The sequence below is a fragment of the Fukomys damarensis genome, unplaced genomic scaffold (assembly GCF_012274545.1).
Source record: "Fukomys damarensis isolate Sample0158 unplaced genomic scaffold, DMR_v1.0_HiC HiC_scaffold_20, whole genome shotgun sequence".
In the NCBI taxonomy this organism is placed as follows: Eukaryota; Metazoa; Chordata; class Mammalia; order Rodentia; family Bathyergidae; genus Fukomys; species Fukomys damarensis.
Genome location: NW_022900932.1, coordinates 18,098,264 through 18,110,393, shown reverse-complemented (window position 1 = coordinate 18,110,393; position 12,130 = coordinate 18,098,264). Strand labels below are relative to the sequence as shown.

The 12,130-nt window shown below is 44.6% G+C and overlaps 1 protein-coding gene across 5 annotated transcripts in view; it reads right to left on the bottom strand.

Moving 5' to 3' along the window:
- The window catches only part of Pla2g12b (phospholipase A2 group XIIB), a 17,344-nt gene extending 7,562 nt beyond the window's left edge, over positions 1-9,782 (bottom strand). For all 5 annotated transcript variants that reach the window (XR_776865.1, XR_776867.2, XR_002024805.2 and 2 more), the window contains exons 1-2: positions 9,426-9,782; positions 941-1,029 (exon numbers count right to left, since the gene is read on the bottom strand). Coding sequence is in view for 2 of the 5 variants with exons in the window: in XM_010606644.1 (XP_010604946.1) it covers positions 941-1,029; positions 9,426-9,636 (300 nt within the window). In the remaining 3 variants the exon portion in view is untranslated. The remainder of the gene's footprint in view (positions 1-940; positions 1,030-9,425) is intronic.
- Between the last annotated feature and the right edge of the window lie 2,348 nt (positions 9,783-12,130).

Genomic DNA, 12,130 nt, shown 5'->3' with positions numbered 1-12,130 from the left:
AAAAAAAAAAAAAAAAAAAAAAAATGCATTTCTGACATGGAAAAAAACTGTCTTGAGAAAAAGGGATCTTTTTATAATTTGCATGAAAATGCTATCGAGGAGAGCAACATTTTGTTAGGGAAATACACATTATGCTACTTAGAAAATTATTGCAAAGTAAAATCTTTGTATCATCAGAAAAATGAAGTTCAGCATTATTAAGACACAATTTGAAATAATATTTTACATATCGACCCCTCTCCCCAGGTACATGTTACATGACACCTCTTTTCTAAAGTAAAGAAAGGCAAAGGGCTTCCAAGAAGTCTGAAAGGAAATTAATTTGTAGCTTGTTCTAGAAGAGGCTGGTTGTTTGGAAAGGGTCAGTGGTGTGCTAGCAAATGTGTGAAAACGTCTTGGGTGTCCCTACTCCAACATACCTGGTGTGGCCATCATTGTAAAGTCAGCTTCAGGCAAAAATCAAACCAGTACAATAAGCAGCTCTTACGGCCCGGTACCAGCTGACTCCATCCCATCATTCATTTGATTTAATAAGTCAACTTGAGGGCCGGAGATTTAGCTCAGTGGTTCTGCTGCCTGCCTGGCAAGTACAAGGTCCTGAGTTCGATCCCCAGTACCAAATAATGATAATAATAATAATAATAATACGTTAACTTGTCAAATTGATTTTAAGTTATGTTTTGATACTCTATGTCTGGGGTTTGAAGTTGTGATTTCCAAGTTCTGATCCATTTATCTGAGGGACAGCTGCCTCCAAGAAAGGAAATCAGGTATCGTCTTTGAAAAATGCCTTCCTTCTCACAGATGCAATTTAAACTACCTAATTACACTGCTCAATTAGATTCCACAAATGATCACTTGTATCAGTGATAACTCGTAGACTATTCCAGAGTTAATGCCAATGGTGATCGACCAAGAATGAGAAGCTGGTGATACATACTCTTTCTGGTACCTTGAGACCCAGGAAATAGGAGCTGCAGCCATTGGGTTCCTGAGGTTTGTAGCCAGGTCTGGGCATTGGTGCTTTTCCTAGCAGAAGAAATATTTAGAAATCAAGTATTTGGGAACATTCATCAAATAAAAATTTTCCAAAAACATACTCTATTCTTCTTTTAAAAGTCACTATTCCTCACCTCAAATACATTTGGCATTTTCCTCTCATCTCAAAGAATTTTATGAGCACTTACTTAGTAGCAGTTCTAATGGCTCGCTAGCATATGACCTTGAGGATAAAGGCTATGGCAAAACCAAACTAAACCACGTTCTTCAGTGTCTCTGGCCACTGTAAAGCCACATACCATGCACAGAACAGAAACACCTGGTAATGCCCTTGAAAAATGGAAGTTTTCATAGCACCATAAAAGTGTTTTTAGATCCTGAGTCTATGCTTTAAAGTCCTTCCTCCTCAGTGTTCCTCAAAATTTTTCTGTATTATTCTTGGACATTTAGTCTTGACTATGAATTTTATTGATATTGTCAGGATTTTGAATAACAACCCACTGTATTTATAATTTTGAGACTACTATCTGTTTAGGATACGCAGTATTTCCAATCTTGGGCATAGTACTGCTCTCTGCTTACTTAGTTCTTTGTAGACTGTCAAAGGAGAGTTGTAATTTTCCCCACATATTTTTTCTATCTCTTGTATAGCTATCTTATTCAGATCCTTAAACAAGATAGAATCTCTCATCTAGAAAAAGGGTTATAGGCAAGTGCAGGAAATCTGCACTTTTCCGGAACACAAGCTGTGTCTAGATTTCTGCTCTGCCAGCCCTGGCTATAGCCCTTGGCTTTCATGGTCCATGATAGAATTTCGGCCAACACATCCATGTTACCAGCAGTGGAATAGAAGCATTTAGAAAGATCCAGTCCTTTCCTTTAATAAACACAACAAAATGTTACACACATCACCTCCTTTTACTACCCTTTGGCCAGGCCTTAACCAAACGTCGACACCTAGTTGCAAAGGTGGGCTAGAAAATGAAGCCTTTATTCAAAGTAGGTGACGAGGAGCCCAGCTGAAAATGAGAGGGGGTGCTTATAACTGTAGAAAAGGGAGAATCGGTCCAAGGGGGAAATGAGCGTTGGATATTGGTTGCTGTGGTATGTGAGGTGTAAGATTTTGGCTGGAGGTTGTCCCAGGGATTTCCATGTCCTGGTATGGACATATGCATGTGTCAGTGCTTTCTTTTTTTCTTTTTTTGGTACTGTGAATCAAACTCAGGACCTTGTGCTTGTGAAGCGGGCAGTAGAACAACTGAGCTAAATCCCTGGCCCCAGGGCTTCATTTCTTTTTATTACCAAGACTGCCACTTATTGTCCCAGGACCGGTCTGCATGACGAAGAAAATATGGCAGAAGGCCAGGTGTGGTGGCGCACACCTGCAATCCCAGCACTCGGGCGGCTGAGGCAGGAGGATCACCACAAGTTCGAGGCCAGCCTGGGCAATATGTAAGTTCAGGGCCAGCCTGAACTACAAAGCAAGACCCTGTCTCCAAAAACAAAACAAACAAACAACAACAACAACAAATATGGCAGAAGTAGAGGTATCTGGATCCCAGACTGTGATACTGTCTTATCCCTCTTTCTCCCCTCCCCTCTCTCATGGACAGCCCCATGGGAAGGACTGTGCCGCAAAGAACTAAGAACTAAAGCCTCCTGCCGAGGAGATATTGTAGCCCTTTTGGCCTCCAGTGATGGCAGCACCAGCTGCAGAGTGACATGACGGTGACTTTAGCAGAAGCTTTGAGGCAGAGCTGCCCAGCAAAGCCACGGAGGATTCCTGACCCTCAGAAGCTGTGATATGAAATTTGCTGTATTAAGCCACTAGGTTGTGGGGTAGCTTGTCCCTTGATGATACATAGCTATTGCAATGGCCATTGTGATACGAATCTTTCCATTCCATTATTTTCTATGTCAGCTTTGTTGACATATAACTCACATATCGTACACTCACCTATTCAATGTGCATAAGAACATTTCTTATGCTCTCAAAAAGAAACTCCACACCCGTTAGCAATCACTTTTTGTCACTCCCTCCTCTAACCCTAAGCAATCACTAAACGTACTGTCTCTATAAATGTTCTGGCCGTCTCACATAAATTAAATCATATAATACGGATCCTGGAGGGGCTGGCTTCTTTCCCTTAGTGTGGTGTTTTTTGGGTTCATGCGTGTGGTAGCATTTCTCAGTATTTCATCCCTTTTTACAACCAGAAAGTACTTCACTGTATAAACAGACCAAATTTTGTCTGTCCATCTGCTAGTTGATGGGCATTTGGACTGTTTTTACTTTTCCTCTATTACACAGTACTTACTACCACACAAATGCATACAAACACAGGGGCATGCATTTCTCCGCAGGAGGGGGCTGCCGGGCCATCCAGTGACCCCGCTTAACTTTTTCAATGTGCCCAATTCAAGAAAACATGTAAATGGCCAATAGGCCTGTGAAAAGATGCTTGATGTGATTAATCATAGGGAGAATGCAAACCCAGATTACTGTGGAACACATTTCACACCCACTAGAATGGCTGTGAACTAAAAAGACAGAAAATAAGTATTAGTGAGGATGTGGAGAGATTGAAGCCCTTATGTATTGTTGGTGGGAATGTAAAATGATTCAACCACTCTGGGAAACAGTGTGATAGTTACTGAAAAAGTTAAAAACACCTAAGCTTCCCAAGATAGCTGAGAACCAGTGTTTACGTGGGTTGTTGAGCTTCGAGTACTCGAAGCCTGCACCTACCCGCTGTATGACCCCAGATCCTGCACCCGTGTGTGGAGTCCGCTTAGGGCAGAGGCCTTTCTGTCGATGTCTTTACTGAGCCTTCAGCCCCAAGTGCATGGGAGCACCCTGCTGCTTGGAATATGAGGCAGAGCGTTTGGGATCCTTTGAAGCAGACGAAGCAGCTGCTTGGGCTCTGCACCGCTTTATCGGGCCGTTCGGTGCCGGCTTCCGGAATCTGCTAGTGAAGGTCACATTGCCACTCTGAGCACTAAAACCCCCGTGCTCGGCCCTGGAGCCACCATACAGAATGCTCTGGACTGAAAAGACCCCTCGTACGTAACACAAGGGGTGGGCAATAGGTAGAGGTAAGCAACGTGAGTGCTCACATTGCATACGTGAGCACAATCACAGGTGCCACCTGACTGCATGTGCTCGTCTCCTGCTGGCGACATTGTGATTTTACCTTTTTCTCCAGATTGTTGTTTCGTAAATATCCTATATATATTGCCTTTATGGCCACCAGGAAAAACTTTTACCTGAAGAAACAAAGGTCTAAATCTGGCGACGTCTGTTTGACCCCTTGGCCGGCAAAGAGCCTTTGCCGCAGGCTCCTCCAAGCTTCCTGACTCCCTCGCGCACAGTTTGAGATTCCGAACCGTCCTGCAGGTGATGGAGGTTGGTTTTCTGTTTGTTTGTTTTTGTTTTTCAATCGTATGTAATGTTTTAAGTTAACTGCAGAAATTCTTCCTGGAGGTGAAGCATGAAGTATAATTTCTATAAAATAAAGGCGACGGCTCAGTCTGGGCAGAAATAACACCCTCAGAGCACAGCGTGAGCAGGGTTTACAGTTTGAGGCTTGAAGCGTCATTGCTGTGCCCTGGCCGCACAGTGGTTTTATTTTCTAGTGAGGCTCTTTAGAGGAGCAGCAAGCTGGCCAATGTTCTGGGGCTAGTGACAGCCCGTTTTGTGTAGCCTGCCAACTAAAAATAGTTGTTATATTTCTTAATGGTTGGGAGAAAAGCCAAAACAAGGATAGTATTTTATGACATGTGAAAATTATATGAAATTCAAACATTAGCACCCATAAAGGAGTTTTACTGGGACCCAGCCACACTCATGTATTATGTATTCACTATGCCTGCTTAAATTGAGGAATATTGGGATAATCTTGAAGTAAGGATGGTTTGCTAATCAGGAGGTAAAATTCAGAGACCATAAAGAAAGAGACTGAAAGACTTATTCTCATAAAACTTAAAACCTTCTGAATAAAGCAATACACCATAAAATAGTTGAAAGATACCCAGGAGGGAGGCTAGGAGCAGAGCTGGTCATGGAACCCGAGTCCTGATACATTCAATTTCTTTCCCCCTCTCAGTTTCATTACTGAAAAGAGCAGTAAAAACTTGGGCCCCCTATGTCTCGTGTCAAGCATTGTGTCCACCCAGGAGGGCGAGGAAGTTAGCATAGCCATTTTGGCCAACAGTATGGAGGTTCCTCAGAAAACTAAAAATACAGAATTCCTGTGTGATCCCAGCAGTCTGTCCCCTGGTAGATATCCAAAGGAATGGAAATTAGCAAGCTGGAGAGAGCTTTGCAATTTCCTGTTTACTGCAGCTTTATTCACAATAGTGAAGATGTATAAGCAACTTAGGTGTCCATCAACAGGTGAACAGATAGAGGAAATGTACATACACAGTGGAATACTATTCAGTCTTTAAAAAGGAAATTCTGTCCTTCCTGACAACACAGACGGAATTGGAGAACATCGTACCAGTGGAATAAGCCAGCAAGATGAATACCCTATGCTCTCACTCATACATGGCTCCTAAAAAATGTTGACCTCATAGAAACAGAATAGAAAGGTAGTTACCAGAGGCTGGTGGAGGGAGAGGAATGGGGAAAAAGGAAATGTCCATCAAAGGGTAGAAAATTCCAGTAGACAGGAGGAATAAATTTTAGTAATCTATTATGCTGGATGTAACTGCAGCCAATTATGTATGGTATATTTTAAATTTGGTAAAGGAATAGACTTGTAACATTCTTGCCATAAGAAAATAAGCTGATGAGGTGATGGATATGTTAATTAACTTGACTGAGTCTTTCTACAGTGTATACAAAGATCAAAACATCACTTGGGGGCTAGGGATTTAGCTCAGTTGTTCCACTGCCTGCCTCACAAGCGTAAGGTCCCAAGTTCAATCCATGGTACCAGAAAAAAAAAAATCACTTGGTACCTCATAAACATACACTATCAATGTTTGTCAAATAAAGTTTTTAAAAGATTGATTTTTTTTCCCCTGGTACTGAACACAGAGCCTTTTCATGGAACTACATTCCCAAATTTTTAAATTTTTAATTTTGAGACAGGGTCTAGCTAAGTTGCTAAACTGTCCAAAAATGGGCTCCAACTTGTGATCCTCCTGCCTCAGCTTCCTAGAGTGAGATTACAGGCATACACCACGCCTGGTTTAAAGATTGATATTTAGAGATACTTTCTAAAAAATAAATAAAATAAAGGTACTTTCTTTTTCTTTGAAACTAACCCCCAAAACAAATTCATCTTGAATGTCGTTTTACTAAAGTGTGACAGTGTGACCAGTATTTACAAGACACAAAACTCTGCTCTATCACCCTCCTTCAGAGTCCTTCACCCACAGGGAACACTTCTGCAATCGTTTCAGAAACAGAAAGTGCTGTCCAGCCCCTGAGATTGGGAGGTTGTTTTGCCTCACCTTGAAAGACAACCCAAAGAACCACACTGCAGTTAAGCTGTTCACCAGGCTGTCTTTCCCATGGCATTCATAACATTTGTTGGCTACTGAAACATCTGAGGTTGAAGGGTAAGCAACTTGCCCAAGGTCACCCGCATTAGGACCCCCCTACCCTTTAATTCAAACCTATGAGTTTGCCATTTCTAGATCCTCAAATGTGCTTCAAGGACTCCCTGCTAGAAGCACAGCTCCACGGGGCTCTGTGTAGCTCCCCGGTAGAGTGTGTGCCCAGCATGCATGAGGCCCTGGGTTCAACCCCCCGCACCCCATTTGCCTCAAAAGCAGAAAACACAGCTCCAAGTCTCTGACCACAACCAACTGGATCAGAACCCTTGGATGCGAAAGATGTCCTATCGTTTATAAACAGTCTCACGGGAATCTCCAACTGGACCCCTTAATACCAGCTCTCGCTGTGCTCTGCGACCCACACAACTGTCACAGCCTGTGACTTAGGCAAGTTCAGGTTTTGTCCATTGATGTGAAAATGAATCGCTGTAAACCTAAGAAGCCTGAAAAGCAGCGTTGGTGCCATCTTGGCTGCCTGTAAACAAAACGCCCACACCTGCCTAAATGATTTAACCCGGGGCGAGGTCCTTGGAATGATATCTGAATTGCTTTCTTTGCTTCCAACATATGCTTCGCAATCACCTGGGAAGGGTTGAAAACCCTGATGCTTGGGTCTGGCCCACAGGGCTTCTGACTTCATTGATTCGGTGCCAGAACATTATTAAAAGCCTTCTCATTTGGTTCTAATGCGTAGCCAAGGTAGAAAACCTCTGCTTTAGGCTGGCGTGGTGGCGTACGCCTGTAATCCCAGCCCTTGGGAGGCTGAGGCAGAAGGATCTCTGTGAGTTCGAGACCAGCCTGAACTACATAGTGAGTTCCAGGTCAGTCTCAACTACATAGTGAGACCCTGTCTCAAAAAACCCCCAAAAAAAAGAAAAAGAAAAAGAAAGAAAACCTCTGCTTTAAAGAATGGTAAGTACATATCAAATGTAACATTTTTTCTTTCTTGTACTGTTGCTAAACTCACTTCTGGCAAAAGACAGTTTCTGAAACAGCTTTTTTCTCTGTGGCCCCAGAAAAAGGTGGCACCTGGACCACCTGATACACCAATCCTTAAAATGCAAATCAGCTGGCCAGCTCTACCAATCAGAGAAACTCTGGGGGCGGGGCTAGCAAGCTTTTAAACGTGCCATGGGAGTAGGGAGCTGTGAGTTTGAGAACCACCGCTTTGGGGAGGTCATGGGCCTTCGAGGAGCAGGGACGGTAACTGCTATCTGCTCAAGAGGCCGCTCGACTTACAGTCAAGCTGAGAAGGTATTTTTGTCGTCTTTGGGCGCAGCCCCTGGTTCTCAGCTCTCTGGGACTCCAAGGATAACACGGTTTAACCCGTTTTCCTGAGTGATTGTCGCCGCAGTGATTGTGGTCATTTGCCCCCCTGTGACCGGGTACGGCTGGCAACTTGGGGCTACTCAGCCAGAGTCAGACACCACGATCTAAACTTCACGAAATCTTTTGCTGCCATTTTAATAGGGAAGGAAGGAGTGGGTTTGGGTCTTGATATGCTTTTTTAAAATCCCACTGTTAACTAACGGAGTTGTCTCTAGGAAGGAAAACACCTGTGCTGTTTCAAAAGCCTGAAACAACTTAACCATTTCCTGGCTCACAGGGCAAACAGTTGGGCCTAACCTGGTTTATTTGATCAACCCAAGAATAAACACACGGTTCAGGGGTCTGGGTGGGTCCCACACAGGCCAGGGTTTTGCCCCTTGAAGTTTTTGCTGTGAGAAGCAGTCTTTTGTTTCGCCCTGTTCTTATATAATTTAAAACTTCTACACTGCAAAACCTAATTCTGGAGCCATGGTTAACCATTATTTGCTAGTCACATGTAAGAAAGCCGTTTCCTTTGCTCAGAGATGAAGGAGACCTAGGGGTGACTCCAGCACCTGCAGTGCGTAGCTGTTTTGAGACTCTTGGAAGCATTGCAGAAAATATTTCTCAAGTCGGCTTTCCCTTTTCCTGCTAGGCTGAGTTGATTTCGCGTTTTCATCTCTAACCCCAGGACAGGATGTTGGATAAACAAACCATCACACCAATGAGACTGCATGCATTCCAAAGGCTGGGGCTGCGGTTCGGTGGTAGGGCACTTGACTAGCCTGCAAGTCCTGGGTTCAATGCCCAGCTCCACCAGAACACATTTGCATGTGAAATTACCTGGAACCGTGGGGCGGGGAGCTCGGGGGCTCAGCATTCTATTCCCCTGAAGCCCGGTGAGGGAGGAACCTGGCCCTGGAGCTTCTCTTGGGCAGCCGGCCCCATGCCTTGGCTCCCTGCACCCCCTTTACAACTCAGGCAAGGAAGGGGGTGGGTGAGCCTGGGGACAGGCTCCCTAGTGGGCAGCCACCACTGATGGGGCAGGAGAGTCGGGCACATTTGTGCCCGTGAGGGGCAAGGGGAAGGTGTGTCCTGCAGGAGGGGAAGGAGAATCCTGCCCACGGTGAGCTCAGAGCTGCTGAGGAAGTTGTTGAAGAGATCTGAGTGCTCAGCGTTGTTTCCTCTCCTCTCCGGGAGCCCTCAGAGCCCCTCACACCCTTTGTCTCCCCACCCTGCTGCTTCTCAGGACCCACCTCCCAATGAATGCAGAAAAATGGCCCAGTTAAGGTTTCTCGGGTAAAATACGGGAAGCCCAGTGAAATGTGAGTTCCACAGGAACCACCAGCAATTTGTCAAGCGTGAATATATCACAGCTATCTTATTGATCATCCTTATATTAGCTGTTTATTTCCCTGGGCAGCCTGCATTTTCTTTAGCTCCCCCCCCGGAAACCTGGCCTGTGTAGGTGGCGGGAGAAGGTACAGAGCAGATGGGGACCCTGCAGGCCCCGGTGACAGCCATGGCAGGAAGAGAAGCCGCCCACTCACCGAATCGGCATCGGTATTGACAGATTCCATTCTTTCCTCCCAGCAGCTCCTGGAAAGAATCGAAGTAGCTGTTCACTGATTCAAAGCTGCCCCGCAGGTGCCGGAGGCCCCAGTCAGAAAAGGACTCCTCTGCTTCGGGGCTGGGGTCGCTCTGAGCCAGGCCACCCCGCAGGCTGAGCCACAAGATCAAGAAGCCAGTGGGCAGCTTCATCCTGCAGACAGGTAGGTCCTGAGTGCTGTCCTCAGACCCCTGCCAGTGTCCCAGAAGTCTGGGGACACAGCCCACCCGGCCGGATGTCAGGCGGCACAGGGAACGAGATTATCGGGAACACTCAATCTGTGTGTTCCCCAGAAGTGGACTTTAAACACAGCTATGGAGGCTGGGATGAGATCAGGGCGATTAGAGAGCAAAGGTGAGGCCGTGGGAGGGCCTGAGAGATCCCAGAGGGAGGACTCGTCAAAGTGGATTCCATGGCCCTGGAGGAGGAAATGTGGGCCCATTCCCGGGAAGAAGGAGTCCTGAGAATTGTTCTTGTTTGTTTGTTTGTTTATTTTTGGAGACAGGGTCTTACTATGTGGTTCAGGCTGGCCTTGAACTCACTATGTAGCCCAGGCTGGCTTCAAACATGCACCAGGCTGGCCTCAGCCTCCTGAGTGCTGAGATTGCAGATGTGCATCACCTTGCCCAGTTTATGCCCTGGGAATTCTGCCCCCACAGCTTGTGAACCTATTGATCACTTACCAGTTTGTCCCCCAGGGCCAGCCTCTTGATAGGAGAGCTTGTCCTGAGGTCTTAGTCACACTCCTAAGCCAGTCCCCTACCCCTACTCTCTGGGGCAATTCAGGAGGATGTGCAGAGGGTTGGGGTGGGACAGCAGGGTCACCCTAAAAAAGGTTGAAGAAGATAATTCTCAAGTCTGCTTTCTGATAGGCTGAGGTGACTTCTCATTTTTATCTGTAACCCCAGGACAGAACATTGGGTAAACAAACCATCTCACTAATAAGGCTGTGCTTGCTTTCACTGGAAATGCCAAATATCTTTGACAGTGAAACTGGCATTAAAGGAGCCACTGCTCTGTCCACTTCAGCAGTAAATACTTGGAGGACAGAAAGACATACGAAGTATGTAGTAAAGGCACTTACTAGCCAGCAGTGTGAAATGGACACTGAACACATAAAACCAGCACAGAGCCAAGAATAACAGTGATAAGTAGTTGTTCAGTTGTTTCCATGGTTTGGAAATGTCTGTATAACCTTTGTGAAAATATGTGCTCCCATTGAATATGAGACATTTCTGCATATCAAAACATTTCAAAGGTAACCTCACTTCTGAAGAGTCTGTTTGTATCTGAGAATTTATTGAACTCTAAATGAATCATTTCATGATCGCCTGAGGAACTGTTGAAAGCAAATAGCCCTTAGAAGTGAGCCCAATAAAGAGAGTACACTGCCCGGAATTTAGCTCAGAGGTTCTGCCACCTGCCTTCTGGTACCAAAGCATAAGGTCAAGTTCAATCTCTAGTACCAAAGAAGAAGGAGTGCACTGGTAAGTTTTTCTGGCTCTTTGGCACAGCTGCTCTGCCTGTATCATATGTCATAACGGGTCTCACAGGACCATGCTCCAGATCACTCCCTTCTGCATCAAAACAGGCAAACCGTATGTTTTTCAGATACTGAGGCAATACCTAAAAATGTCAGGTAGCTTATTTTTTCCCCAGTGTCAGACATTAGAAAAATACTGCATATTTGGAAGACACTTGTCTTTTCATGAATGCTACTTATTTGCATAACATGCTCAGTGAATGTGCCTAAAATATAATAGGCAAGCCCTTAGATGAGCCCAATAAAGAGAGTACACTGCCCGGAATTTAGCTCAGAGGTTCTGCCACCTGCCTTCTGGTACCAAAGCATAAGGTCAAGTTCAATCTCTAGTACCAAAGAAGAAGGAGTGCACTGGTAAGTTTTTCTGGCTCTTTGGCACAGCTGCTCTGCCTGTATCATATGTCATAACGGGTCTCACAGGACCATGCTCCAGATCACTCCCTTCTGCATCAAAACAGGCAAACCGTATGTTTTTCAGATACTGAGGCAATACCTAAAAATGTCAGGTAGCTTATTTTTTCCCCAGTGTCAGACATTAGAAAAATACTGCATATTTGGAAGACACTTGTCTTTTCATGAATGCTACTTATTTGCATAACATGCTCAGTGAATGTGCCTAAAATATAATAGGCTACTCTTCATTTAACAACAGAATTCCGTTCCTGCAGGTAGGACGTTTACTGGTCACTAAATGAGGAATTGTATATAGTATGTCATTACAATATTGAGAAGAAACGTATGATCAGAGGAAACTGCAACTTGACAATTTTGCTTTTATTTGCATAACTCTTACATGCATTACTGTATAATAAAACATAAAGCTATAGTACTGTACTATACAGTAGAGTCAGCAAAAATTGCAGTAGTGTACCAAAAAAATTGTTCTATCAACAAGATGTACAGAACTGTACAAACAGAAAAGGCGGGTTGTAAATCTGAACAGTTGTTAAACAAGTAGGTCGTTAGATGAGAAATATCCGTACACACATTTACACTGTCTCTGTGAAACAGGGTAAATAATATCATTCCCATTTGAGAAGTGGGGAAAACTGAGTTGCCGTGGTTAAAAGGTTTGCTGAGAGCCAGGACCAGCTACATAATTT